Source organism: Ammospiza caudacuta, chromosome 8 (assembly GCF_027887145.1).
Source record: "Ammospiza caudacuta isolate bAmmCau1 chromosome 8, bAmmCau1.pri, whole genome shotgun sequence".
Taxonomy (NCBI): Eukaryota; Metazoa; Chordata; class Aves; order Passeriformes; family Passerellidae; genus Ammospiza; species Ammospiza caudacuta.
The window spans coordinates 5,159,429-5,187,258 of record NC_080600.1 but is presented as its reverse complement, the minus strand read 5'-3'; the positions used below and the strand labels follow the sequence as shown (position 1 = coordinate 5,187,258).

The following is a 27,830-nucleotide window of genomic DNA, read 5'->3' as shown; positions in this document are numbered from 1 at the left end:
GTGCCACCCGTGCCACCAGCCCACCCTCAGGGCACCTAATTTGGAAATCCCTTTTTTGGGGATGCCCCAGCCCTGGCTCCTTCCTGGGGAGCTTCCAGTGAGGAGGTGTGCAATGAAATGAAGATCATTGACTTAACGAGGGTGTCTCACGGGGCTCAGCTCCACTCTGCTGTCCTGAGCTGCCTAATTCCAGCAGAAGGGAGAAGCGGGAATTTCTCTGGCTGGGCATCCTGTCTGCACATGCTTGGGCTACCCCAGCAGGGTGCTGCCCTCCAAATCCTCCTGGCAGAGGCCAGGCAGCTCATGGGGGCATGTGATGCTCCCCACGCTGGAGCTGCACAGCTCTGGGGCGGGGAGAGGCTCCGGGAGCGCCGAGGTTTTCCATCCCACCGCTGGGAATGGAAGCAGCAGTCGCTCCAATCCCTCTCCATGTGCCAAGGAGTTCTGCACCGCACCCTGGCCCCAGGGCAGCCAAGCCCGTCGGGACACGCCAGAGATGGCTGGCAGGCACCTGCCTCCTTCCCCAGGCTGATGGAAGCGCCGGAGCTCCGGGAGGGGCCCTGTGGAAGCTCTGCCATCGGGACAAACCCGTGTCCCGTGCGGATTGGTGGGGGCTGTTCCGCAGCGGGCACCCCTAACAGCATCGGTCACGGGGAGAGCTGCTGGCAGCAGCAGCCAGCTCCCATTTTCAGGGGAAAACTCGCCTGTTTTGCTTCAAAAGTACTGTGGGAAATGTTGCATAAAGCAGAATGAACATCTGAGCGTTTGTCTCGGTGATTTTCCTGAATATTTTTAAACTGGAGCATCAGCTCCGGCATGTGGAGATCTCTGCTCTGTAGGACCATGGTACAGCACGCTCTGACCTTCCTGGTCACACGCAGCCAAGGGGAGCCAAAATTGTCACCTTCCCATCAAAACCCTGTCTCAGGGACACTTGTTGAGCCATGCAGGTGACTTGCCTGGTGTCACCATGGTAGTGTAGGCCCGGGGAATGCTCCATCTCTGCTTGGCCATCCCTAGGAATGAGAGGCACCGTCACCTGAGCTGGATAAGTGGATTTGAAGGTAACTTTTTTAAGCAGAGGCAAAGAACAATCAAAATTTTTGGGGCGTGGGAGAGTGCCAGTACCGCCCATGGAAGATTTTCATCCCAAGCTCCAGGAAAACTTGTGATTGGGAAACTTGTGATTGCTCAGACCTGGCTTTGAGGCGTTGCTGGCGCGTGATGCCTGGGGGGGGCAGGAAAGCTGCAGTGCTCCCCTGGCCTTCCTGCGACAGCACCTGGGGGGTCCTGGCCCTGTAAGCGAGCCGGGGAAGCGGCTTTAAGCACTTGGCTTTGGGGACTTGTTTTGTTTCCGGCCGGTGGAAATGTTGGAAATGTTTTCTGGGATTTGTTTCCCTCCTCGTTCAGTTTTGCTCTGAGATGATAACCTTTTCCCGAGGCCTGAAGCGGGGTGTCCCACCAAAGCTGGGCACCCCATGAGGACCATGTCTGTGCACGACCCCACCTTGTACAGCTCTGCATGCTGGTGATTTAACCAGAGCCATGGAGCAGGGAGAGACGGTTTGGGATGTTCCGGGCAGGAAGGAGTTAAACATCTGGCGGCAGCAGCTGGGACAGGCAGTGGGGTGGGTCTGAAAGCTGGCTGGGCTGCCGGAGGTTTTGGGGGGCTCCCAGGTGAGCCCCAGGCAGGCTCAGGGGTCCCCGAGGGGCTGTGCCAGCAGCGGGAGGCTGGCGCTGGCGAGAGGAAGGCTTGGCAGGGCCGGCCACTCCTCCCCCTGCTCTGCTCCGGTTTGAAGGGTCGAGCGCCGGAGCTTGGGAGGAGAGAGTGATGTGAGTGCTCTGAGAGTCTGGCCGGGATAGAGCTCCTGCCTCTTCCCTCCTTTCCTTCCTCCAGCCTCTCTGCTCCGCTCTCGGGAGCAACAGAGCTCGTTTTCCCTTTCCGATGGCCCCACCTCGCTTGGGGGTTCTGCTCCTCCTGGCTTGCTGCTTCTCCTGCTCCGAAACACAGCTCCTGGACTGGGTTTGGGACAGCACGAAGATCACAGGAAGCCCAGCATTACCCAGTGAGGGAATCCCAGAGTTGGAACCGCCAACCTCAGCGGTGGCTCCGGCTCCCAGCCCGTCCCCAGGGATGTGGGGCAGCGAGGTGGCAGGAAATGTCACCACCCCACAGCAGCAGGAGCCAGATCCTGCTACAGCAGCACCTGTGAGTGAGGGAGCCGCAGCCAAAACCACGGAGCAGTGGGACAGGAATGCCACAGGGTCAGTGGAGAGCACGGCATGGCCGAGCATCGCTTCTCTTCACAGCGTGTCACCTGCCCCAGGACAGCAGGCGGCCAGCAGCCCCACTGACGACCCCCAGCTCCTGGGGACAGGGACCCACAAGGACACCCAGCTCCTGGGGTCAGGGACCACTGAGGACCTGCAGTTCTCGGGATCAGGGAACACCGAGGACCCCCAGCTCTTGTGGTCGGGAACCACCGAGGACCTGCAGCTGCTGGAGACAGGAACCACCGAGCACCTGCTACGCCTGAGAATGGGGACCACCAAAGACCCCCAGTTCCTGGGGTTAGTGACCCCGAAGGATCCACAGCTCTTGGGGACAGGGACTACTGAGGACCTGAAGCTGCTGGGCTCAGGGACCACTGAGAACCCGCAGCTCCCGAGGATGGCAACCACCGAGGACTCCCAGCTCCTGGGGTCAGGGACTACTGAGGACCTGCAGCTGCTGGGGTTGGGCACCACTGAGGACCCACAGCTCCTGGGGATGATGAGTGCCACAGACCTGCAGCTTCTGGTGGCGGGGCACACCGAGGACCCACAGCCCTTGGGGACAGGGCCCACTGAGGACCCACAGCCCTTGGGGACAGGGACCACCAAAGACCCAGAGCTCCCCGTCACGAGGACCACTGAGAATCTGCAGCTCCTGGTGATGAGGAACACTGAGCTCCTGAGGACAGTGACCACCGAGAACCCAGAGTTCCTGGGGAACACTGAGAACCCACAGCTCCTGAGGACAGTGACCCCTGAAGACCCAGAGTTCCTGGGGATGGGAACTCCTACAATGGAGTCACAGGTGTCCTTGCAGAGACCGGCGGGTCTCCAGCCAGGTAGTGCCCCTTTTCCTTTCTCACCAGGTGACAGTACCCGTGAGCAGGCGGTGCCTGTCCAGGACCCCTTGGCACAACCTCCCCGTTACTTCCCCGCAGCATCACGGAACCCATGGCATGGCCCTGGCCACCCAGGGCTGGCTCTGGCCAGCAGGAGCGGGAGCCAGAGCCCCCCTTGGCCTGACCAGAGGGTGGATAAGGGTGTGGATTCTCCTGCTGCCGATAGCTCTGTCCCTCTGGAGTTTGATTTACTGAGCGCTACCATGCAGCTCTACAGGAGTGACGGCGCGGGGCTCACATCCTTCTTTCCAGGACTGATGCCAGTGGCCGGCCGTTGCCAGCCCGTCCCGACCCACCTGCCGTTCTGCAGCGTGCTGGGCACCAGCCATGTCCGAGTGCCAAATTACCTTCAGCATGGCAGCGAGGAGGAAATTCGGGCGGCTTTGCATGAGTGGGAGGGGCTGCTTGAGTCGCGGTGCCATCGCTACCTGGAGTGGTTCCTCTGCTTGCTGCTGCTCCCCGGCTGTAGCCCCTCGGTCCCCATAACCCCCCCGCCGTGCCAGGGCTTCTGCGAGGCCGTCAGAGACCTGTGTTGGACTCCCTTGGCCGGCAGGCGCCTGCCTCTGCCTTGCGATGCTCTCCCTGAGGAGGATGAAGGGGTTTCTTGCGTCTTTATTAATGCTTCTGCAGGTAATATGGCTGGGCAATGTCCCTGCGTTGTGTCTCCCCTGCCCAGACTCCCCCAGGCGCTGGGGGATGCTTCTGCCTTGTGCCCATGGGATGCTGCCGAATCCAAAATCACTTTCTATCCAGCCTTGGCTTTTCCAAGCAGAACCAGTGAGTTTTGGCTCCCTTCACAAGACTGGGCATCACTCCCGGTGAATCACAGTGGCCAGCGCAGGGGATGCTCCCCAAGCGCATCGTGCTGGCCTTCAGGGCCAGTTCCCAGGTGCCACAGGGCTTTGGGCTGTCCTGGCTGGGATCGGAGCATGTGGAGAGCTGGCATCTCCCTGCAGGAGCAGGGCAAGGACGCAGACCCTGTGCCCATCCAGCCACAGCACCGTGGTGCCGAGGAGGTTTCAAGGTGAACCTCAGCCATGCCCACACGCTCCCCTCTCCCCGAGCAGCCCTTCGGGGTTAATGATTCACTCGATGGCGGCTAATGTTTGATCCCTGCTGCTTGGAAAAGAGGGAGAGGTTACTTCATCCCCAGCTTCATCAATCGGTGGCTGTGACCTTCTAGGGACCCAGACAGGGCAGGGGGTGAGAGAAGGGAGTGGGGACGGGGGTTGACTGGTGCTTGGAGAAATGCAGTTGGGATGAAAGCTGGAGCTCCCCCCGCCTGCCAAAGCCTCTGAATGAGGCTGTGTTCCCGTGCCGACCCCTGCGCCCTCGGGGGATGGCCGGGAGATGCCAAGGAGGAATGCCGAGACTGGGGGCTGGCAAACCACGGTCGAGGACAGGGTCCCCTCGGTGTCAAAGAGGCTCTGTTTGTGGGGGGATGCACTGGGATCAAGGAGATGCTTGCAGAGGAGGTGCATTCCTATCTGGGACTGCACTGTGGTTGCTTGGATGGGCAGTGTCAGGAATGAGTGAGGAATGTGGGGGCTGTGGTGCACCCCATGGCGTGACTTGATGTGCTGCCGTGTGCTGGGGGTCCCCCTGAATCCCACTCTGGCAGCCTGGGCTCAGGAAGGTCATGGCAGAGGGGAAAGGTGGCTTGGAACATCCTGGGGACATTCCCAATGGCAGATTCACTGTGCCCAGAGACATCCCCACAGCCATCCCGTGCCAGCGCCGAACTCACTGCAGTCCCCACCAACTCTTCATGTTCCCTGGTGCTTCTCCAGTTTGCCACAGGGATGATGGGCTGTGATGTTTGGGTTCTGGATGCCCTCTGGAAAAAGCAGGTGTGGCCTGAAAGCTCTGGGAATGAGAAGGGCCCCTTGGCTTTTGTAGGAGAGCAGACATTTGAAGGGGTCTCCCCTTACCCCTCTGCTCCCCAGTCCCCATCCAGCTTCTGTCACACACAAAGAAAGTTCATTTGCTTTGGGAAGTGCTAGCATCCACCTCCCACCCCGGACTCGGGAGTGAGTGGCATGTTTGAGGAGGAGGGAGACTCCCAGAGCCGGCTGCAGCTCCAAGGGGAGAATGGTTGCAAATTGCCCTGCTAACAAAAGCCTCTTTCAGCGTGTCCCGTCATCCTGAGCCCTGGGGGGGACACAGTGACTTGTCTGGCTGCAGGAATTGCAGCACTGGCTCTTACACCCGTGTAGACCCCTGGGAGGAAGCTCGGTTTCCTTTTTCCTTAAAGCTGCCATGAATTTGACTTCCTCCAACCCCAGATAAACACAGTCCCTGCATCCTGGCATTTGCAGTTGGAATGAGCTTGTGAGGTGCTGAGCATGGCGTGGCTCAAGGGTGGGTGGCAGGCTGAGAGTCTGGGGCAGCCCCACTCACTGACCCCATCGGGTTTGGTGTGGGGCTGTGCACATCTGGGAGTGAAAGGTGCTGGACCCCAGGATCCAGAGGTTCTCCTCTCAACAGGCTGGGGATGCCCCATGGGGAAGCCTGATCCCAGTGCAGGGCACATGGAGGGGCTAGAACTGGTGGAAAGACTGGGAAGGAGATTTTCTCCCAGTCAGGTGTTCAGTTTTGGGGTGCCAAGGTTGGGAGGGACTGGGGGCTTGGGGAGCAGGGTGGACACGGAGCAGTTTCAGAGACAGAGTTTCAGAGCATCAGTGTGTCTGGCTCTGACAGAGCAAAAGTTTGCCCCCACCTTTAGTTGGTGGCAGTTCTTATGTGCCCACTGCTGGGTCCCTGTCACGGGTCTGTTGCTGGCATTGGGGCTTGGCAGTAGGGGAGCCTGGGAATGTTCCATGTCTCAGGCTTTGGAAGAGGCACCCAGGTATTCGTCACCATCCCAAGAGACGTGTTTTCCTTTTGGGCTGGGCAAGGCTGGGCTGATTATTTTTCTTTTTCTTTTTCTTTTTCTTTTTCTTTTTCTTTTTCTTTTTCTTTTTCTTTTTCTTTTTCTTTTTCTTTTTCTTTTTCTTTTTCTTTTTCTTTTTCTTTTTCTTTTTCTTTTTCTTTTTCTTTTTCTTTTTCTTTTTCTTTTTCTTTTTCTTTTTCTTTTTCTTTTTCTTTCTTTTTTTTCTTTTTTTTAAAGTGCTTTGGAGGAAAATGCCTGGCTCCAGAGTTGGGTGGAGGTTCCTGGCTGATCCTCCTGGGTTCAGCCCAGGTTACCTCTGGATACACCTCTGATTTCCCCCACTCCCCATTGCTCACATGAAAATCAGCGATGGAACTGGGGACACTGAATTGTGTCAGCTCTTGCTCCTGGCTCGGGATGGGGCCAAAACTCAGTGCTGAGCATCCATTCCCAGTGCAGATCCTTCAGCTGTTTCGTAGCCAGGGTAGTTGGGTTTCCTCCCTCCCAGGAAAGGAGAGGTTAAAAAGCCTCTCCTTTGGAGCTGGCACTGGCCCCAAGCAGTTGACATAGGAGAGGAGGAATCCAGCGCCCGCTGTGTGGGCGATGAGGATGTGCTGGCTGCCAGAACAACGGGAGCTGGCGGACACAGCGCTGGCTCACCCTCACCAGATGTTCAGCTGTGCTGGGCAGGAGAGACTCTCTTCAGCAGAACTTCCCCAATTCCCTAATTCTCAGTAGGAGTTGGGAAAGGAGGTGACCTCCAAATTGAGAGCATCTGGGAAGCTGAGCTGGCCTGAGCTGCGTTCCCAGGGTGTTGCGAGGGGATGGCTCTGATTTATTCCCAGCTGGGGTGACCGCTGGATCTTGTCCTGGGATGATGCGAGGGGTCACTGTGGTCCTGGGATGAGTATGGATGCAACACACTGCCCCAGGGCTCCATGGTGGTTCAGCATCCTGGTGCTCCAGCAGCATCTCCTGACTATGGGCAAGACCCTTTTGGTTTTATCCCATCTCAGAGAATCTGAGCAACCTGGTCTAGTGGATTGTGTCCTTGCTCATGGCAGGGGGATTGGAATGAGATGGTCTTTAAGGTCCCTTCCCACCCAAGTCATACTATGATTCTGTGATGTCCCAGCTGTGGTTGGAGGGCCAGCAGCTGGGAATGGGGAGCATTTTGGGAGATGTATCTGAATGATGTAGTGGGAGCAGCTGAAGGTCACTGTCTCGGCCAACACACAAATCTTGGGGCCAGTGAGTGGAGGGAGCCACTGAAGGACAGTGTATTTGGGAGGCACGGGCAGGGGTGTCCTTGCTGAGTGACCATCCTTGGCTGCACCTGAGACCATCCCCTGTCCTTCCTCCTTGCAGAGAGCCTGAGTGCTGAGATCAGCCTGCTGGAGCTGATTGGGGACCCGCCGACGGAGGAGATCCACAGAATTTATGGCCCTGACAACAACCCTGGCTACGTCTTTGGTCCCAATGCCAACACGGGCCAGGTGGCTCGGTACCACCTGCCGAGCCCTTTCTACCGAGACTTCTCGCTGCTGTTCCACATCCAGCCCACCACGCCCCGGGCCGGCGTGCTCTTCGCCGTCACGGACTCCTCGCAGAGCATCATCTATGTGGGTGTCAAGCTCTCGGAGCTGCGCGCGGGCCAGCAGCAGATCATCTTCTACTACACGGAGCCAGGCTCGCCCAGCTCCTACCCGGCCGCCACCTTCACCGTGCCCACCCTGCTCAACCAGTGGACGCGCTTCGCCATCAGCGTGGAGGAGGAGGAGGTTGTCCTCTACCTGGACTGTGAGGAGCATGAGCGTGTCCACTTTGAGCGCTCCCCAGATGAGATGGAGTTGGAAGAGGGCTCCGGGCTCTTTGTTGCTCAGGCTGGAGGTGCTGACCCAGATAAATACCAGGTAAGAGCTTGGGTCACCCCAGGGAGTATCTCCCAAAAGCCTGGAGAGATGTGACACTGCCCATGCCCAGAAGACAGCCAGCTCCATGTGTGTCCCTGGGAAGGGGAACACGTCACATGGAGGTGGCTTGAGATGCCACTGATTTACTGTCTTGGGGCTCACCAAGACAAAGCTCTCGAGCTGGGCTGGCAGGAGGACATGGGGTTGCCATGCAGCTCCCACCATTGCCTTTTCCCAGCAAACACATAGAGCCTCTTCAGATCTTCCCATTCCTAAAAATACCCAGCTCCTTTGGTGGAGAAGCTGGTTTGTCTGAGAAAATGTCTCCCTTACATGGAAAAAATGCTTGGGCTGGAGCATATCTTTGCTGGCTGATGTTGGGCGGTATCTCCAGGAAGACTTTGGAGGGTGAGGAAGGATGTGATAGCTCAGCCAGTGCTTTGAGCAGGACTCGTGTTCCAGATAAGGGTTGTGGAAAGTGTGGGGAAAATGCCCAGCTGACATGGAAATTCCCTGCTGGACTTGAGGAGAGGAATGTTTAGGTTTATCCTGGGCTCATTGGATTTGCCCAGCAACAGAGGCTCTGCTGAGGGGAGCAATGTTTTTCCTGTGGAGTTCTGCAAAGCACGTTTCTGAGCTTAAACATCATCCTGACTGTACTGCCACATTCCCCCTGGAATGGCTTTGGGCAGGGAAAGCTCCCCCAGGAAGGGGTTAATCATTGATGGGCTACAAACTGGTTTGCACTGGGATTCCGATTGCTCCCTTAAAGAGCAACTCTTTGCTCTTGAAGAGCAATTTCTTTGCTCTTGAACGTGCTGGGAGGGCCAGGTCATGGCTGCGGAGGAGCTCCTCTCCCCGCGCAGCCTGAGGGGTTTGGCACCACATGGAAGGCACGGCAGCAGCCTGGAGCAGAGCAGACCCTCTAGCAGGTGATGCTCCGAGGCCTGCCAACCCCTGATCCCACTGCCCGCCCCCGGTTTTCCCGTGGGGAATAGCTGGCCGAGGAGGGAAGGAGGCCTTGGCTGGACGAGAGGGGAGCGGCATCTGACTGCCTCGTGGTGTTTCCATCACTGTCCAGCCCTGCCTCCCGTTATCTGGAACTAATGGGGCATCAAGTGGATTAAAGCCTGGCCCTGGTCAGGCCTCAGGATGAACTTGCTGGGAGGCAGCTGGAGGAGTGTCCTGGCACCTCTGCTCCTTCCCGAGTTGCCTTTGTGGCCGTGGCAGGAAACCTGGAGGGGCAAAGCCTGCAGGTGACGCAGAAACCCCTGGGACAGCAGCTCTCACAGGGGCAAACGGGGTCTCAGTCAGGGCCTGGCAGGAGGATTTGTTTGCAGCTGGAAGTGGCACTTGGGGGCATGGTTGCCTGGGGGACCCAGGAGCACTGGTTAATGGTTGAACTCAATGGTCCTTGAGGGCTTTTCCAGCCTAAACGATTTCATGATTCTATGGATCTACTATAAGGTCTTTGGTGCTGCTGCTCCCTTTATCAGAGCAAAGAGGCTGCAAAGGTCCCCTATCGCCATCTCTTGTGGGACTGCCTCGCTTCAGGGCTTGGCAGTGGCTTTTTTGCCATGCCTTTGGAAAGCCCCAGATTTCAACCTTGCAGCCACTGCCCAGCACCACCAGCATGGCTGGACAAGCCACGTGCCAGAGCTGGCATCACATGGGCTGAGCAGAGGTAGCAGCCAGGACCCGGCCAGACACCCAGCAGAGCTTTTACAGGGATCTTTTGGCCGTGCTCTTTGTTTTTCCTCTGCTGAGGGCTCCCTGGCCACAGCTGACTGCCCTGCCCCACGCAAGGACAGCTGGCAGGTTCTGCAGCCCACATGTTGTATTTCCTGGGATAATCTGCACTTCCTTACTATTTATTTGTGTTTTGCAAGCACCGTGTGCATCCAGGCCGCTTGTTTATAAAAGAAACCACCACAAATCCCTTCCTAAGGATGCTGCCTCCAGCCAAACCTCTGTAGCATCCGGGACTCAGCAGGAGAGGTGGTGCGGGTACCAGCCTGGACCCCACAGCTCCCACTGCAAGTGGGGTCCCCCAGCACATCCCAGAGCCCAGCCTGGGTCCTCGCTGCAGGGTGGCATGCAGGGATGCTCTCGGGATGGGAGTCTGCCAAGCTGGGATGCTGCCCATCGCTCTGATCTCAGTGGGGAGGAGCAGGGGACCATGCTGGGAAGTGAACTCTAAGAGAGGAGATACCTCCCCCTTGGTGTCTCTTCTTTGGGCAAGACAAATAAAATAATATTTGAGCTGGCCTGAAAGCACAGGGCACCACATCCGGGCAAGGAAATGTGATGGACTTAGGAAAACAGGGATCGGGGCAGTCGCAGTCAGCGACTAGGCTGTGACGTAATACTAATTAATTACAACTAGATTTAGTTATATAATAAATATATTATAAATACATAGTTTATATATAACTAAAAAATTATAACATTTCCTCTCACAAGCAAATGCCCCCAGCTGGGTGGTGACCTTTTCCAGCTGCTCTGCGGACAGCAGATCTCATCCATCCTTTGTCTCCTGCCTGAGGATGTGGTGGCCGAGTGGCACAGCAGGTCACGTCACAGCCGGGTGGCTCGTCCGTGTCCCCCACCCACGCACGGTCTCCTTGCAGGGGGTCATTGCAGATCTGAAGCTCCGGGGGGACCCTCGGGCGGCCGAGCGCCAGTGCGAGGAAGAGGAGGATGACACAGAAGTGAGCACTGGCAGCATGGCTGGGGAGGGCTCGGGGGTGCCCCCACCATGCTCCCAGCTCAGCTCTCACCCCTTCTCCACGGGCAAATGCAGGTGTCTGGGGATTTTGGCAGCGGGATGGAAGGCGGACAGCAGCCCTCAGGCAAGATCGAGGTGAGTTGCTGCCCGCAGGTGTGGCACTCAGGGCAGGACCCCAAAATTCTCACCATGCGGAGAGCTGAATGCCTTGCATGGCTGAGGTCATGGCACATTTGATGCTGTCCCAGCTCCTGTCCCTTATGGGAAGGCACTGGGAGGTGAAGGGTGTCATGGTGTCCCCTCGCTGTTGGTGCAGGCTGTCCCAGGGCTGCTGGATGCTGTCCCCGTGACCTCCCCGCCCGTGGCGGGGGGCAGTGGCCCCAGGAGTGCCGGGGGGGCCCCGCAGCAAGCCGAGACAACCAGAGCAGAGGAGACACTGCGGGTCTCCACGGGAGGTAATTCCAGTGGCTTTCCCCTTGCCCAGGGTGCACAGGTGGGGACAGGGTGGTGGTGTGGCCATCCTCAGCCCCGACTGGGTCCTTTCCCTTTTCCACAGGTGCCGGTTGGAAAGGCGAAAAGGGAGAGAAGGGGGAACGTGGCTTGAAAGGGGACTCAGGGACCAGTGGCATTGTAGGGCCAGGCAGTGTCAAGGGTCAAAAGGTGGGTGAGAGCTAGTCCCTAGGGGCTCGAGGGTGCCAGTGACATGTCTGTGTTTGACACACACTTCTCTCTATTTCTGATCTTCAGGGGGAGAAAGGAGACCTGGGTGTCAAGGTGAGCATCACTGGGGGAGCTGGCACAGAGCCATGCCCTACCCAGGCTGCCAGTTCAGAGACCTGCCACCCTTTCCCATCTCCCTCCCCTCCCTAGGGCAGTGCTGGATTTGGCTACCCTGGCTCTAAAGGCCAAAAAGGAGAACCAGGTGACCCTGGACTCCCCGGGACCGTCTCTCGGCATGCCGATGGCTCAGTGCTGGAGCAGGTCACTGGCCCTCCGGGGGCACCGGGCAAGGACGGAGCCCCTGGCAGGGATGGCGAGCCTGTGAGTCAATTCCCCCCACACAGGGTGTGCCTGTGCCCCTACTCTACCCACCTGCACACTGACCTGTCCCCTCTCTGCCATCCCTAGGGAGATCCTGGCGAGGACGGCAAACCCGTAAGTGGGGTGGAGGGGGTGCAGCAGGGTGATGGGGCACAGCCACCCCGTTGCCTTGCCACCTGCTGACCCCCACTGCTCCCCTTTGCAGGGTGAAATGGGGCCCCCGGGGTTCCCTGGCATGCCGGGGGAGCCGGGCCTGAAGGGGGACAAGGTGAGTGCCAGTGTTGCCCCCCTTCCTCTCGTCCCAGCTCAGCTGCACCCCCAAACTGCACTCTCTCCTCTGTGCTAGGGTGACCCAGGCGTGGGGCCGAGGGGACCCCCTGGACCACCTGGCCCTCCAGGACCACCGGGACCCTCCTCCAAGAATGACAAGCTGGTGGGTGCCCCCTGGGACACAGGGATTTGAGGGATGGGGGGTCCACCAAGCCACAGAGGTGCGGAGTGATCCCACCAGGCCCCGGGCGAGCCCCAGTGCCACCGGGTGCCCTGACATCCCCCGTGTGCTTCTCTCCCAGACCTTCATCGACATGGAGGGCTCTGGCTTCGCTGGTGACCTGGAGAGCCTGCGGGTGAGTGGGGCTGAGTGCCTGTCTTGCCAGCTGGGAGCAGGAGACACCCTCAGCCATGGCCCTCCATGTCTCTTCTAGGGTCCACGAGGGCCACCTGGTCCCCCAGGGCCGCCTGGCGTGCCTGGTTTGCCCGGGGAGCCAGGACGGTTTGGGACGAACCGCACGGAGCTGCTGGGACCGCCGGGGCTGCCGGGCAGGGACGGGACCCCCGGGCCTCCGGGGCCAGCGGTAGGTCTGGGGGTGGCCAGGGACACCCAGCCAGGGCCACTCTGTGGTGGTGGGGTGCTCGGTGCCCACCAGCCCCACGGGGTTTTCCTGTGCTGGAACCAACTCCTGGGATCTTACAGGGTCCTCAGGGTCCTCCAGGAAGAGATGGGGAGGATGGGCAGCCGGGGCCCAAAGGAGAGCGGGTGAGTGGCAGGTTGGCCCTGTCCCGTGTGCCCCAGGAGCGTGTCACAGCTGTCCCACATCTCTGGGAGGCGCCAGTTCCTGGGCTGGGGAGCACCATTCTGCTCCTGCCTGGCGCTGGGCAGCTTCTCCACACCCTCTTCTCCTTCCCAGGGCGATGTGGGTGACCTTGGCCTCCCTGGCCTACCAGGACCCAAGGTACTGTGCCTGGGGTGGGGTTTTTTGGATTCTCCGTTGCAGACTGGAGGCAGGGATGTTGCCTGGGGGAGCCGTCTTGCACAGGAATGGGGAGGGGGGTGCTGCTACTTGTGTTCCTCCCAGATCAGGGCCGTATCCCAAAGGTGCATGGAGCTGCTGAGCCCACAAAGGATAATCACTGGGCTCCTGCCACCCTGTCTTGGCTTTGCTCCAGGCACTGCCACATCAGGAAGCGGGCAGGAAAACCAAGGAGGGGTGTTTCAAGACACAGAGGAGACTTTGCTTGGGGGATGCCCACACCTCACTGGAAAACACCCCATCTTCTGTGCATCACTCTCTCCTGCCTGCTTGCTCCAGCTTCTTTCCACCCTGCATCCCCAAAGGCGTGCTGGGATGGGAGCCCCTTAGAGTTGGGATGCTGTCCCTTGTGATGACCATCCACTACAACCTGAACTGTGGGCAAAAACCTCAAAAATTAAGGTTTCTTAACCTTAATTCTAACTTTCTGCACTTCTGCAGCACCCAGAGGGCAGATGGGGTGGCAGCACGTGTAAGGTCCAAGCCCGTTGCTTCCAGAGCCATTGCCATCCCTGGAATGCCTGTGAGCATTCCTTCATGGCACTGAGCTCTGCTGCAGCAGTGGAGCCAGCCCCACGTGCAAAGACATTCCCATTTTATGATTTTAGACGAGCCTCTGGTGGCCACTGAGGACATTGCAAGGGGACCTGGTGGGATGAAGGGTGCCCAAGCTGGGCAATGCCCCCTCCCACAAAGCCCCTAGACAGGGGAACATCGGGGAGATCCTCCATGTCCTGTCCCAGAGGAGATTTGTGAGGGGATGCTCTGCCTCCTGACTGTGGGCTCCAGGCAGTGACCACTGCCACTTTCCATCCCTTTTTGTCTCCTTTGCAGGGCAACAAAGGAGAAACGGGACCAGCAGGGCCCCCAGGAGAAATGGGCTTAGCCGGCCTTCCCGGGCCCGTGGGACCCCGAGGGCAGCCAGGGCCCCCCGGCCCCCCGGGACCACCGGGGCTGGGCTACGAGGCTGGATTTGTGAGTGGTCACTGCAGGGATGGGCTGGGATGGGATGGGATGGGCTGGACTGGGTTGGGATGGGATGGGATGGGATGGGATGGGATGGGATGGGATGGGATGGGATGGGATGGGATGGAATGGGCTGGGCTGGGATGGGATGGGATGGGATGGGATGGGATGGCGCCGGAGACAGACACGGCTCAGCCCCTTCTCCCTGCATTTAGGGTGACATGGAGGGCTCGGGGCTGTCATTCACCCCTGGACCACCTGGGCCTGAAGGACCTCAGGTAGGGTCGGTCCTGCCCTTTCCCTCCTCTCCATCCTGGGCTCCCTGGGGAATTCCTGGCCATCATGTCCCCTGCCATCACCCAGTGCTCATGGTCCCCTTGTTGCTTGCAGGGCGTGCCAGGACTGCCGGGGCTGAAGGTGAGGAACCCTTACAACATGCTCCTGGCTCCATCCATGTGGGATCCCTGCAGGCAGCCTGTAGGGATGCCTCTGACACCTCTTTCTTTGCAGGGAGAGGTCGGCAGCCCCGGACAGCCTGGCTTGCCGGGACCAAAGGTAGCTGCACTGGGAGATTGGGATGGCTTTGTACCAGCACCCGGGTGTGCAGGGCAGTGGGCAGGACCCCTGTGCTCTGCAAGCTGCGACTGCATCCTGCCCTTTCCTGCTCCCATTGCAGGGAGATGCTGGCATGCCTGGCTTGGATGGCCGCCCTGGCCTGGAGGGCTTCCCTGGACCACAGGTAGGAGCTTCAGCCCCCCAGCTCCAGGAGACCTCCTCCACTCCAGGCAGGGCACCTTTGATGGCAGCTGCTCCATCCACAGCAGCCCAAATTCCCCCTCCCTGCTGTGGGACCTGGCTCACCACATGTCAGGGGTGCCCACACCCCCTAGGATCCTGTCCCCCCCACCTTGTCACCGCACTGGCCACCACCCCCACCCAAAATCATTGCAGCTCGGCCCATTGCCTGGAGCTGGAGGCAGAGGTGAGGCTGCCTGAAGGATTTTTTGAGCCTTCTGCACTGGGGTCTGCACTGGTGAGGCAGAGTCCCTCTCCATTTGGCGCTCACTCCCTCCTGCTCCTCTTTGCAGGGACCCAAAGGTGACAAAGGCAGTACCGGTGAGAAGGTAGGTGCCACCAGGCTGGGGACGGGGACCAGCCACTGGTGTCCCTGGGCTGATGGCTTGTGTTTTCCAGGGAGAGCGAGGCCAAGATGGAGTGGGGCTGCCTGGCCCCCCTGGCCCACCTGGTCCCCCCGGACAGGTCATCGGTGTCTCCGGTGAAGATGTAAGTGATGGCACCTGGCTTCAGCACAGGGCAGGGGAAGGGGTATTCCAGCAGCCATCGTGAGGGAGACCTTGCCAGCAGCTCTGACCCTCAGAGCCAAGATCAGGGGGAAAAAAACCTCATTTTGTCTCTTTTTGCAGAAGTCCTTGGTGGCTTTTCCTGGTCCAGAGGTAGGTGCCCTCCTGCCACCTGTGCCCACCCCTCAGCAGTGCCGGGAGGGCAGCCTGTTTTTGGAAAGATGGGGTTTGCTCTTAGGAGCATCTCTGCTTCTCTCTGCAGGGCAGACCAGGCCGCGCTGGCTTCCCGGTGAGTTGGTGACACATCTGGGGACCACGGGGTGGCCCTGGTGACAGCTGTGGTCGCCAGTCCTGCTGTGCTTTGCTGCAGAGTGGTGGTGATGGAGGGGGAGTTTGGAGCCTGCCTTTGTTGAGCTGGGAATGATATGGACTCTGGTGTCCTTTCTGCAGGGCCCGGTGGGACCGAAAGGAGACCAGGGGTCACCTGGTCCCCAGGGTGCCCCAGGGTTGAAGGTAATTGCTCCAGGTCACCTGCATCCCATTGAGTGGTCACATTCCTGGTCCCCCATCCTACCTGGGCCATCAGGTGACACCAGCTCTGTCATGGGAGGGAGCCTGGTCCCTGCGTGTCCCCTCCCACCTCCTCTTCTCTTGCAGGGGGAGAAGGGGGAGCCCGGCGTCATCATCAGCCCTGACGGGACCGTGGTCACTGCCAAGGTGAAAGGAGAAAAGGTGGGTTCCTGGCAGGAATGGGGGGCACATCCCCCTGGGATAGTGCCGGCTGGTTCCAGTTGTGATGCCCTGTCCCTCTCCATTATTTGCAGGGGGAGCCAGGGCTGCAGGGCCCAATGGGACCATCGGTAAGTCACCCTCACCATCCCCTTCCTTGTGTCCCATGGGGAGGGATGGAGATGATCCTAGGCAGAGGAGATGCCTCCATACTGAGCATCCCTCACCCTCATCTTCTTTCCCTTCCAGGGTCCCCCAGGACGAGCAGGGACCAAGGGAGAGATTGGCTTTCCGGGCAGACCCGTAAGACCTGCTCCCGGTTTGTTTGTGTCCACCGCGTCCCGCTCTGCGTCTGCACGCGCTGCACGCACTGAGCCCCACGACTCGCCATGTCCCTGAGGGATGGGGCGGTGCTGGGGGGGCAGAGGTGACTCTGGAGCCCCAGACGTGACACCAGGGGCTGGCAGGGGAGCGGGGACAAGGCTCATTGCGCTGCTCATCCGCAGGGACGTCCTGGCATGAACGGGCTGAAGGGCGAGAAGGGCGACCCCACAGACGTGCGGGGCTTGCGGGTGAGCACTGCTGTGACCCCCCAGCTGCTGGCCCTGCAGGCCGGGGCACACACCCCGAGGGTCTCCCCAAGGACCCCAATCCCTCAGGCAAAGGGCATGTCTCCTTTTCTCAGGGGCTGCTTGTCCCCCTCCATGGTGGGGACTGTCCGCTTTGCCAGACTTTGACAAATCCTCTTGACCCCCACAGGGTCCCCCAGGCCCCCCAGGACCCCCTGGGCCCCCTGGGCCACCTGGCAGCATAGTCTACAACAATGGCAATGTGAGTATCACCACGGTCACCGTGATGGACATGCTGGTGACTGGGCCCCCAGTGTCCCCTGCCTGCCTGGAGGAGACTGAGAATGCACTAGTGACATCTCCTGACTGGAGCTGGCATGTGGGACTGTCACCAGCATTAGGGGGGGGTCCTCAAGGATGCTGCTGTCTCTGCAGCCACTTCCTTTGCATCTCCACAGACTTTCAGTGACCCCAGCCACCCAGCGTTCCCTGGTAAGTGGGTGTCCCTCTCCCCACCCCCTCTGGGCATTTTGGGGAACCTTGGCAAAGCAGGGCTGGGGAGGAACCCCCTCCCATCCCTTATAGCTGCAACTCTGAGATGGCATCTCTGCTGCTCCCCACAGGTTTCCACCAGTTCTCAGGACAAAAGGGAGAGAAAGGTGACACTGGACCCCCAGGACCGCCAGGTAGGTAACTGGTCCCTGCTGGCAGAGGCAGGCAGGGGGTGGCTCATACCCATCCTGGCTCCTGTCCCCTCCTCTCCCTCTCTCCACAGGCCAGTTCCCCTACGACGTGAGTCACTTTGGTACCAGCCTGCGGGTAAGCCCTTTGCACACTGGCAGCTGGAACCCAGCACCACTTGGGGTGCCCAGCACATCCCAGCTGCTCACCCTAAGACTGTGCCGTCCCACAGGGTGACAAGGGGGATGCAGGTCCCAAGGGTGAGAAGGGAGAGCCAGGCAGCATCCCACTCTACAGTTCTGGAGTCTCTGGACTTCCAGGGCCTCCAGGGCCCCAGGGATACCCCGGGCTGCCAGTGAGTACCTCATAGGGTGGAGAGTGAAGGGGGGCACAGTGGGAGGTGGCATCCCAGGGGGCTTTGCTCCAACAGATTCTCTCTCACACTGCCTAGGGTCCCAAGGGGGACAGTATTGTTGGGCCACCGGGGCCTCCAGGACCTCAGGGTCCCCCTGGTATCGGATACGAGGGGCGGCAGGGCCCCCCTGGCCCTCCTGGTCCACCCGGGCCACCCTCCTTCCCAGGTCCCCACAGACAAGGTGAGTACCTGCTCTGCTGCATTCCACCCTGCACCCCCACATCCCTCCATGCCCCCCCAGCATTCCCGATTGTATCCCAAGCATCCCTCCTTGCAGCTCTGCATTCCTCCCCATGCTGCACCTCTCTCCATCTCACCCTCCTTCGCCCACAGCTGTCAGCATCCCTGGACCCCCGGGACCACCAGGACCCCCTGGACCACCAGGCACTAGCGGGATATCCCTGGGGGTGAGTCAGGGCTCTGGGCAGGGGTTGCCCATGGTGCAGGCAGCCGGTCCCTGAGCCCTGCCCCGGGCTGTGCCCACAGCTCCAGGCCATGCCCACATACCAGGCAATGCTGAGTGGAGCGCACGAGCTGCCCGAGGGCGGCCTTGTCTTCCTGACGGACCGGCAGGAGCTGTACGTGCGCCTCCGCGGGGGCTTCCGCAGGGTGCTGGTGAGTGGGGGCAGAGGGCTGCACTGCCCGGCTGGAGGGGGCCACGCACAGCACCACCCCGGGGGCTCGGTGGGGACTTGGTGATGCTGGGGGCCCCCCACCCGTGCGTGAGGAAGAGGAGAGGGGGGCAGCTGGGATCTGATGTGCCATGCCCTTGCAGCTGGAGGAGCACAACCTGATCCCCAGTTCGGCTCTGGTGAGTCCTCTATTTCCCATGCACATCCTCATTCCTATCCTCCTTCCCAATCCCATCCCTATCCTCCATCCTCATCTATCCTCATCCCATCCACAACCAGCTCTATCCATCATCAATCAACTTCATCTCCTTCTCCATTCATCCCCAACCATATCAATCCCCATTCCCAACCATCTCCATCCCCAGCGCCATATCCATCCAACCCGACCATCTCCATGCCCATCTTCATCCAACCACAACCATCTCCATCCATCCCCAACATTCTCCATCTCCATCCCCATCTGGGGCACCACACCCCCCCTCATACTGTGTCCCCCTCCCCAGGACAACGAGGTGTACGACAAGCCACCCACCCTCCACTACGCCGGCCCCCAGCCCCGCGGGCCCCTGCACCCACTCCGCAACCATGTCCCCTCGGCCACTGCCCGTCCCTGGCGTGGGGACGAGGTGGTGGCCAACCAGCACCGCCTGCCTGAGCAGCCCCTGCTCCACCACCAGCACGAGCTCATCAACGGGTACTACATCCACCGACGGCCGGAGCCCGCTCCTGTGGCCGCCCACGTGCACCAGGACTTCCAGCCTGCCGTGAGTGCCACATGCCCGCTGAGGGGAGCTGATTCTGGTGGCCAAAGCTGTGTCCCTCAAGCCCTGTTGTCCCCTCTTGGCAGCTTCACCTGGTGGCCCTGAACACCCCACTGAGCGGCGGCATGCGTGGCATCCGGGGCGCCGATTTCCAGTGCTTCCAGCAAGCCCGACAGGTTGGGCTGGCCGGCACCTTCCGCGCCTTCCTGTCCTCGCGCCTGCAGGATCTCTACAGCATCGTGCGCAGGGCCGACCGCGCCGCCATCCCCATCGTCAACCTCCGGGTATGCTTGTCCCATCCCCTTCTCAACACTCTCTGAGCTCTCATTGGGTCACAGAATAGGATCACAGAGTCGTTATGGTTGGGAAAGATCTCTTTAAGATCAGCAAGTCCAGCTATTAACCCAGCACCACCAAGGTCTGGGATGCAGAGCATAGCAAAGTTGCAATCCATTATGAAGCATCTCCTTCCCAGAGGCTGCTGGGGCTTGGAGCTTCTGGGCTGCTCCTGGGGTGCAGGCAGTGCTAAACCCCCTCCTCCTCCATTTTCCCACCCTTCCCACCAGGATGAAGTGCTCTTCAATAACTGGGAAGCCCTTTTCACGGGCAGCGGGGCCCCACTGAGAACCGGCGCCCGCATCCTCTCCTTTGATGGCCGGGATGTCCTGCGGGATGCGGGATGGTGAGTGCAGGACTGAGTGATGGGGAGTTGGGGTTTGGACCTTGGCAGGGCAGCAGCAGCCCCCCACCTTTCACCCTTCCAGGCCGCAGAAGAGTGTGTGGCACGGCTCAGATGCCAAGGGTCGGCGCCTGCCCGAGAGCTACTGCGAGACATGGCGGACAGAGGAGCGCGCAGTCACCGGCCAGGCTTCCTCCTTGGCCTCTGGAAAACTGCTGGAGCAGGCAGCCAGCAGCTGCCAGCAAGCCTTCATTGTCCTCTGCATCGAGAACAGCTTCATGACCGCCACCAAAAAGTGATACCCACCCTGGCACCCCTGAGTACCCCCATGTCCCTGGGGAGGGTTGGGCAAGCCTGCAGCCCAGCACCCCTGGGCCCCTCAGCCCCCTCCACGCGCCCACTCTTGCCCCGCAGGGTTTCATTCTCCTGCAGACCTGAAGCCAAAGAGTATTGCCATGACCCCTGCCCTGGGTTGGCAGGGGCTCAGGTCCCACCCGGGGCAGGGCAGCCATGGGCTGGTGGCCTTCCTCCTCCTCCTCCTCTTCTAACTCCTAATATTTAACCACTTCAGCTTGTTCCCCTCCCTGCTCGGTTGCTGTTTCTGGGATGGCTGGGTGGGAGGATGCTCGGCAGGGAGATTTCAATGCTGCCATGTGGGCTGTTCCCCGCAAAAGCCTGTAGGGCCTCTCTCACCCCAGCCCCCAGCCCCGCGCTGTCCTCACCAGGAGCTTGGGGTTGGAACCAAATCCCTGCTGCTGAGGCCATAGGGTCTTCTCCAGCCAAGACACCAGCATCCCACCCAAGGGATTGTCCTGTGGTGACATTGGGGCTCTCCCAGATGGTCTCCATCCTCCCCAGGTAAGGACCATCCCATCATCATTCTCACCTCCACCTCCCAGCCAGCAGAGCTCTGGTGGGGGTCTGGTCTCCCCCATCCCATCCATGCACCCTGGGGACCCCCGGCTGTGCCCCCACAGCCCAGGTACAGCCCCAGCCAGCCCTGGTACTGGGGTGACAGTGTGGCCCCAAGGTGTGGCCAGCTGTGCCCCTGGCATGTGTTTCTCTGTGTGTGCGTGTTGAGCACGTGTGGTACCGAGGGCAGGCACTGCCAATTCCCCCTCCCCGTGCCATCTTTGCTGGGCTCGAATGGCAAAGGCACAGCAAAGCTGGTTGGAATTGGTGGGGGCAAATCCAAGGTGCTAAAAAATAAAAAACAAAAAAAAAAAGAAAAGAAAAAAGAGGAATTTGTAACTAGCTTTTTTGTTATTCTATGGAAATTATTACCATAAAAGCTGTGCGAGTCACACGGTTTCTATTTCTTACAGTCTACTGTATTTTGTGTAATTAATGCAATTTAAAGCATGTGGATCTTTATATTTTTTTTGTCATCAGTTGTGTCCTATAAACCATTTTCTAAAGGCACTGAATAAAGAAACATTCTCTTGTAGCCTGGCTCCGTGCCATGATGGGGATGCAGCGGGATGGGGTCCCCATCCATACCCCGTGTGTGTGTGACACATAGCGGTGGCACCATGGGAATCTTGCCCCCACTGTGTGTGGGGACAGGGAAGGGGCACAGCCCTGTCCTCACAGAGCAGAAAACATGTCCCAGCGGTTACATCCTTGACAGAACAGCAGCCAGGACCAGCAGTGGGACAGGATGCCGAGCACACGGTGGCGATGACAATGCTCACGTGGGGAGCCAAGAGCCGGCCACAGTGTCGTGGCACCGGCGCTCAGGCTCGTACAGTGCCCGCCTCCGGGCTTTTCTCCTGTGCTGGAATTTTCACTGGGAGCTGGCACAGCTCCTTGGCCAGGGCCAGCTCCACTGGCTGCCTGCGGTGGCTGTGCTGGACACCCACTCTGATGGCCGCCAGCAGGTAGACCACGGCCAGCAGGGTGAAGTAGCCAAAATACACATAAAACTGCAAAAGAGGAGAGAGGGGAGAAGAGCACTTGGAGCCCTCCCTTCATCCCGCATCATTCAGGGACCACCTCCATCCTAGGTGTGACCCTACCCCTACCTGGGGATGCACGGATAAGCCCAAGCCCCTCTTGTCAGCCACGATGATGGTGATGATGGTCTTCAGCACTGTGGCAAAGAAGGTGTTGACCCCGAAGACCAGAGCACAGAGCTCTTTGGAGAGGGAGGTAGCAATCTGGAAACTGGGAAAAATGGGAGCACTGGTGAACCCCTGGCATCAACCCGGCTGCCGGGGTGGGAGTGGGTCCCCAGGAGCACCACGCACATGGCAATGGGCACCAGGAACTGGTGGGAGCCACGGAAGAGGATGTAGGCAGCATAGCACAGCCAGATATTGGTGGTGGAGTTCATAAGCAGGAGCAATCCCGCCTGGAATGCCGTAACCACTCCAATCACCAGCTCTGACCACAGCTTCCAGCGGATCTTCACGTAGCCAGCAGCGAAGGAGGCGACAGCTCCTGAGGAGGGATGAAGGATGCTGTGAACAGCTCAAGGATCCCCCGCCATACCTAGGCTGGGACCCAGCCCAGTAACCATAATGTCATCCCCAATGCCAAACCACCAAAAATACCGTAAGGACCACCATTCCCAAGGGGTGGAGCAGGACAGCAGTGACCCCCTGCCTCTCTGGTGTCCCCAGCCATTCCCACAGGAGGCAGCAGGATGTGAGTGTCCCCCCACACCCCCAGTGTCCCAATCCCAGGTGAGTTACCCAGCAGAGTGGAGGCAGCATCCACGCCTCCATTGTACACCCGGCGGTTGTCCGTGGGGGGAGAGATCTCGTTCCAGAGGATGTGAGCATAGTACAGCATCAGGTAGTACCCAGCCGAGTTGAAGACCCACCACAGGGACCAGAGGCGGAGCTGGGGCTGCCTGGCCAGCGCTCCCAACTCCTGCAGCATCCGGCAGAGCACCATGTCCCGCCAGCCCCGTGTCCCCCTCCCGCCGTCTCCCCCGGCCATCCTGTCCAGCTCAGTGGGCACAGCAGCGTCACCAGCCCCCCCGGGACGATTGAAGAAGAGGCTGCGCCGGGGCCGCTCGAGGAAGAGGGTGAGGATGAGGCCGAAGCTGACGAAGCCCAAGGAGACGTAGTTAAGGGTGAGGAAGCGGACACCACCCAAGGTGACGCAGAGCTGGCCCAACACGGAGCTGGTGAAAACCCCTAGGAGCACAGCGGAGCGGGAATAACTGGCCATTCGCTGGTAGCGGGACGGGGCGACCAGGGAGAAGATGTAGGAAGAGTAGGCAATGCGGGCAGCCATGGTGATGCCGTAGAAGAACTCCATCAGCTGCATGGCCAGGACAGAAGTGCCCAGCACCAGCAGCAGCCAGATGGAGATGTGGCTCAGGCTCTGCAGCACCAGCACAGGCTTGTAGCGCAGGTAGTCTGTCAGCAGGAAGATGGGCACCAGCACGGCCATGTAGGAGTAGGACAGCACCGGTGTGATCGCATTGGTCACCTGCCATGAGGGCAAGGAGGGGCTGAGCGCTGGGCACATCCCTGGCAATGCCCCCCAACCTGCAGGTGGTATGGGCACTGGCTGCTGACCCCCATGGCAGCGCCTCCTCGGGGAGGGCTGTGACCAGCAGCATGCTCAGCTGGGGATCTGGCTGAGCCTTGGCCCCTTCCCATGCCAGGAATGCAGCGTTCCCACAGCGCAGCGGCCAGCTGGGATTGAGGCGAGCATCCCTTGGTTGGGAGATGAAAACATTGTGGCCCCTCCTTGTCTAACCCCATCGTTGCCAGCGGCCTAGCAGTGCACTATGCCATCATGGAAAAGTCTCCCCAGTGGGATGGAGCATAACTTCTCCCAGCCCAGCACTCTCCAACAGGCTGCTAAGGTGGGCAGCAGTCACACACTGCCCCCAAAATCAGTTGCCAGCCTGGACACGAGGTTTTATGCCAGGGCAAGTTGAGCCTGGGACTCAGGGGATAGGGTGACCTCACAGCCAAGTGAGACAAGGCCCCACAACACCCCACCTTCCCTGCCTACAAAGCACCACCATGAGTCACCACATGCTGCCATGCCCAGGACACGACACCCCTGTGCACCCCAGAAGCACCGAGGGATGCTCTGTACAGCCCCAGGATGGTGACCATGGCCATAAAGGGGGACACCAGGGTGGGGGACCAGATGCCCACAGCTCACCTCTGCCTTTGTGAAGTTCTTGTCAGTCCCCAGCAGATAGGGGGTGATGAAGCTCTCCCCGGGCCGGATCTGTGTCATGAAGCCATAGAAGCAGAGGTAGCAGACTTGTAGCTTCCAGCGCTGGTCCGGCACCTTCTCCGGCACCGGCTTTTTGACGCCATCATTCTTGGGCATGGCTCTGCAGCAGGACAGCAGCATTATCCTGGGAGCCATCAGCTACACAGGCTCTGCTGGACCACGCAGCCCCTCTCTGTCCACAGGCGCTCTCGGACGCATGGAAAACCAGGGCGCTGCAGTTTCTGTGGAAAAAGCAGCATTTGGCACAGGCTCAAAATTCCTCAAGAATCGCAAGGCAAATAAATACCACTACCTTCTCCCCAGGAGATGTTCTGGGAAGAAGAAAAGCAGCCGTGCATCTTGCTGTGCAGAAGCAGGGGGAGGGTAATTTTGGGCGGCATTCGTACATCATGTGCATCCGGAGCCTGGATGCACGGAGCATCTGGATCCACAGTGGGGCATCCTCAGCTCCCAACACCACTTTTTCCTCCCCTTTAAGACTCAGTGGGGTTTTGCTGCTTCTTGGAGCAACACTTCCTCTGGGCTGCAGAGGCAGAGGGATGCAGACGCCCTGCACTGGGAATGCTCTGGAGGGGATGGCACAAGAATGTGCTGGCTGTGGAAATGAGTTAATGTGCACACCGGGCATGGGGCCACCCGTGTTACTCAGTAGCGGGATGGTTGGCAGGACTTCAGCTGAGCCGCAGGCAAGTGGCTGCCCCTTGGCTCTTCCCAGGGGGACACAATGCCCAGCCGGGGGAAATGCAAAATGCCACGAGATTCATGGTCCAGAGAGGGATTAAAAGCTCAAATCCTGAGGTTTGGCTGCAGGAAAGCTGGCAGTGCCAGGAGACCTGATTAGCAGTCATGGGATGAGGGCAGGGACAGGAGAAGGCCTGGACTGATGTCCTCCCAGCACTCCCCACTCCCACAAGAAGTCACCTAGGTGACTTTTCATGCCACATGATTCCTCGTATTCCAACACACACCACAGGAGCAAGGTTTAGAAACCTGATTACCCAGATAACCACAGAACAACTAATCACAGTCATTAAAAAGTAAGTTCATGGTCCTAGTCTGTGTCCCACTGCATCCTGCATGGTGAAACTGGGGGATAATCCCCCCCCCTGCTGCCAGATAACACAGGATAAACAGGGACATGAGCCAGCACCAGTGGTGGCAGAGGAAGCTGGTGGTGACCTAAACCTACAGGATGCCAAGTGTCCATCTGCCCCAGTGAGGACCCACCACTCCAGCAGCATTCCCATGGGATTTACTCAGCACTGGTGCCTGAGTATCACCAAAACATGTGTGTGCCAGAGCTCACGGCTGGGGCAGCCCCTAAACAGATCCCTGGGGATCAAAGAGGCGCTTGCTTGCTCCCTCGCTGCCTGTCCGGCACCGGCTGGAGCACCGGCCCCTGCGGTGGCAGGAAGGGCAAGGAGCAAGGAGCAAGGGCTAAGCCCTGGCAAACACCCAGCCCAGCACCGTGCCGGGGCCACTGCCAGCTGCAAGAGCCTGGACTCTGCTCCATCACTTTCTTGTCCCCAGGCTGGGCTGTAGATGTCACCTGCAGCAGCTGCTTGCCGCCACGTGCACCACAACCCCTGTGGGATGTTTGCCACCCTCTGCTCCCCATTCCTGCCCTGTCCATCCAGGAGGGATATATACATGGATCCCTGGCCCACAGAACACCATCCACACCAAATCCAGGACAAAGCTGCTCCATTCCCAGGAGCACTGGCTCCTACCTTCCAGCATGTGTGTCCCCACACACTAAGGGACTCCAGACCAGAACCCACCTAGCTGCACCCAATCTCCCTTATCCAGAACATCCAGGGAGCTACTTAGCTCGAAGTGAGCGGGCATGAGTACCTGGCGCAAGCCAGGGAGTTGAGGAAAGAGGAAAAAGGAGAAGAGAGAGGGAGGGAGAGGGAGCAGAGCCGGTCCGTTATCACCGTGTGAACTGATTTATCACCGAGTTACCTGGGTGTGACCTTGACATGGATCACTGTCACGTCACACACCGCTGCCATCCCGGGGTCAGAGGCGACACGGGCGGCAGAGCCACCGCGGTCCGGAGGGGACAGCCCTGGGGCACACAAGGGACACTGCCAAGGCGCCAAGTGCTGTGTGCGGAGCTGCCGCGCCGAATGGGGCGCGCGAATCCCTGGGGTACCCTCCCTAAAACAAGGGCTGGGAAGCTCCTGAGAATGCACCCTCGCCCACCCTACGGGCACCTCTCTGCCTCCCACCGCCCAGCACCAAGGGATGGGCGCTGCGGGGTGGTGCAGGGTGCGCTTGGCAGAGGAGGGTGTTGAGGGTACGCGGCACCTGCTCACCCCGAAACAACGGCGGGGGAACCAACAGAGCGGGGGGAAACAACACAGCACCCGGCACACATGCCCAGCACCCGGGGGAAACAACACTGCCGGCATCCCAGGGACCGCCCCCGGGCACGGCACCCGCACCCCGCAGCCCGCACCCCGTACCTGCGGGCATGGGCACTGCGGGCCGCGGCTAGGTGGAATCCGCGGCTCCCCGCTGCCACCCGAGTCCGGTCGGCGGCGAGCCCGGGACAGCGACAGCAGCAGGAGGAGGAGGAGGAGGAAGAGGAGGAGGAGGAGAATGTAGGAGTACCTCGGGAAATGTAGTCGCTGTCCAGGTGCGGGGCGGCGTGGGGACTCCAAAGCCCACAGTGCAGCGGGCGGGAGGAAGGGGAGGAGGAGGAACAGGAAAAGCCCGGCCACGCCGGAACAGAGCTGTGCCGGCCCCTGAGTCCCGTATAGGGACAAATCCCCCTCCGAAGGCGTCGGCAGGGCGTGAAGGACCCCCTTTTCCACTGCCCTCAGCCGGGCTCCGCTCCTTGCCCATCTGCCGTGGCCGCTGGGCTGCGGGCCCTGGGGGACGCTGCCCCCGCCTTGGCTGCCTCCGCTGATTTATGACACCCATGGCTGCTTGGATTTATTTCTGCAGCCCGTTTGTTTCCTGGGGGTGGATTTGTTCCAGTCTACGCAGTTGTACCGTATCCCAGAGGGTCCCGAACAGTTCCCCGCTGTGCTCCAAGCAGAGCTTCCGAAACTTCACGTCCCCTCACCCAGCCTGGCAGCGACCCCCGAGAGTTGCTTATGGGGTGAGTCCGACCTTCAGGACCTGGAGGGACTGAAGCATAGCCGTGCACTTCTTCTGGAGGGAAGAGCATCCCTAGAGGAGGTGGAGCCCGCGGGGAATCGCGCCTCGGAGCTAGTGCCCCATCTCCCGGGAGATGATGCATCTTCAGAGTGCATCTTCCGAGGGCATCCTCTCTCCCCGCCTTTCCTCCCCCTTTCCCAGCGCTCACCCTGCCAGAAGCAAATGCAAGCTGACAGGGCTCGGCTATTCCGCTGAAATATTTATGTCTTCCCGCCTGGAAGTGCGGCAGCAGGATCCCAGACGTCCGGGGACTGGGGGACTGTCTCTCTCTCTCTCTCACACACACACACACACACACACACACACTCAAGTCAGCCTGTAAGGTCCAGGCAGCCCTGGATATTCCAACCCAGAGGCTCCCAGCCCAATTGAGCCCCCCAGCTGGTCCTGGGGAGGGTGGCCAGACCACAGCAGACGTGTCTGTCAGCTCCCTGTGTGCACGCTGTCCCTCCCGCGGGCAGGTGGGACCTGTCTGTCGCTCGCTGGTGGCCAGGATGGAGGCAGGGTTGGCTTCCTCCCGTACACGCAGCCGGCTCCGGGTGCAGGAGCTCCGCAGGGTGTGGGTCCGGGGCGGTGTTGGGCACCAGGGAAATGCCAGCATCCTGGGGCAGAGCCACCCTGGGGCAGAGTCACCGTGAGCGGTGTCACCGGGGACTGCCCCCAGCGCCACAGGGCAG

The 27,830-nt window shown here is 59.9% G+C and overlaps 2 protein-coding genes across 2 annotated transcripts; one reads left to right on the top strand and one right to left on the bottom strand.

Annotated features, from left to right (window-relative positions):
* Positions 1 to 1,831: 1,831 nt before the first annotated feature.
* Positions 1,832 to 21,196, top strand: COL18A1 (collagen type XVIII alpha 1 chain). Its single transcript, XM_058809986.1, is given in 42 exon segments — positions 1,832 to 3,803; positions 7,414 to 7,958; positions 10,589 to 10,669; positions 10,762 to 10,821; positions 11,003 to 11,141; positions 11,243 to 11,346; positions 11,434 to 11,460; positions 11,557 to 11,727; positions 11,815 to 11,841; positions 11,933 to 11,995; positions 12,074 to 12,160; positions 12,300 to 12,353; positions 12,432 to 12,581; positions 12,701 to 12,763; positions 12,915 to 12,959; positions 13,872 to 14,012; positions 14,219 to 14,281; positions 14,394 to 14,420; positions 14,514 to 14,558; positions 14,680 to 14,742; positions 15,092 to 15,127; positions 15,198 to 15,287; positions 15,428 to 15,457; positions 15,567 to 15,593; positions 15,755 to 15,817; positions 15,962 to 16,036; positions 16,129 to 16,164; positions 16,283 to 16,336; positions 16,540 to 16,605; positions 16,793 to 16,864; positions 17,061 to 17,094; positions 17,226 to 17,288; positions 17,378 to 17,421; positions 17,516 to 17,638; positions 17,735 to 17,879; positions 18,032 to 18,105; positions 18,185 to 18,313; positions 18,474 to 18,509; positions 18,834 to 19,094; positions 19,178 to 19,375; positions 19,658 to 19,773; positions 19,856 to 21,196. Coding segments are annotated over 42 exon segments (5,913 nt in total). The 3' UTR covers positions 20,070 to 21,196.
* On the bottom strand, positions 20,916 to 26,544 carry SLC19A1 (solute carrier family 19 member 1). The gene is made up of 6 exons (XM_058809987.1): positions 26,454 to 26,544; positions 23,905 to 24,203; positions 22,467 to 23,214; positions 22,020 to 22,212; positions 21,795 to 21,936; positions 20,916 to 21,695 (listed from the first exon to the last, which is right to left on the bottom strand). The coding sequence occupies exons 2-6, from the start codon at positions 24,115 to 24,117 to the stop codon at positions 21,507 to 21,509; spliced, it is 1,485 nt and encodes a 494-aa protein (XP_058665970.1). The 5' UTR covers positions 24,118 to 24,203; positions 26,454 to 26,544; the 3' UTR covers positions 20,916 to 21,506.
* Between the last annotated feature and the right edge of the window lie 1,286 nt (positions 26,545 to 27,830).

Excerpts from the sequence above, each read along its gene's own strand:
- SLC19A1 (XM_058809987.1), bottom strand. The coding sequence starts at position 24,117 with ATGGCTCCCAGGATAATGCTGCTGTCCTGCTGCAGAGCCATGCCCAAG. Across the intron at positions 22,213-22,466 it reads TGCTGCCTCCACTCTGCTGG|GAGCTGTCGCCTCCTTCGCT; the intron begins GTAACTCACCTG and ends ATCCCTCCTCAG. Across the intron at positions 21,937-22,019 it reads TTCCTGGTGCCCATTGCCAT|TTTCCAGATTGCTACCTCCC; the intron begins GTGCGTGGTGCT and ends CATTTTTCCCAG.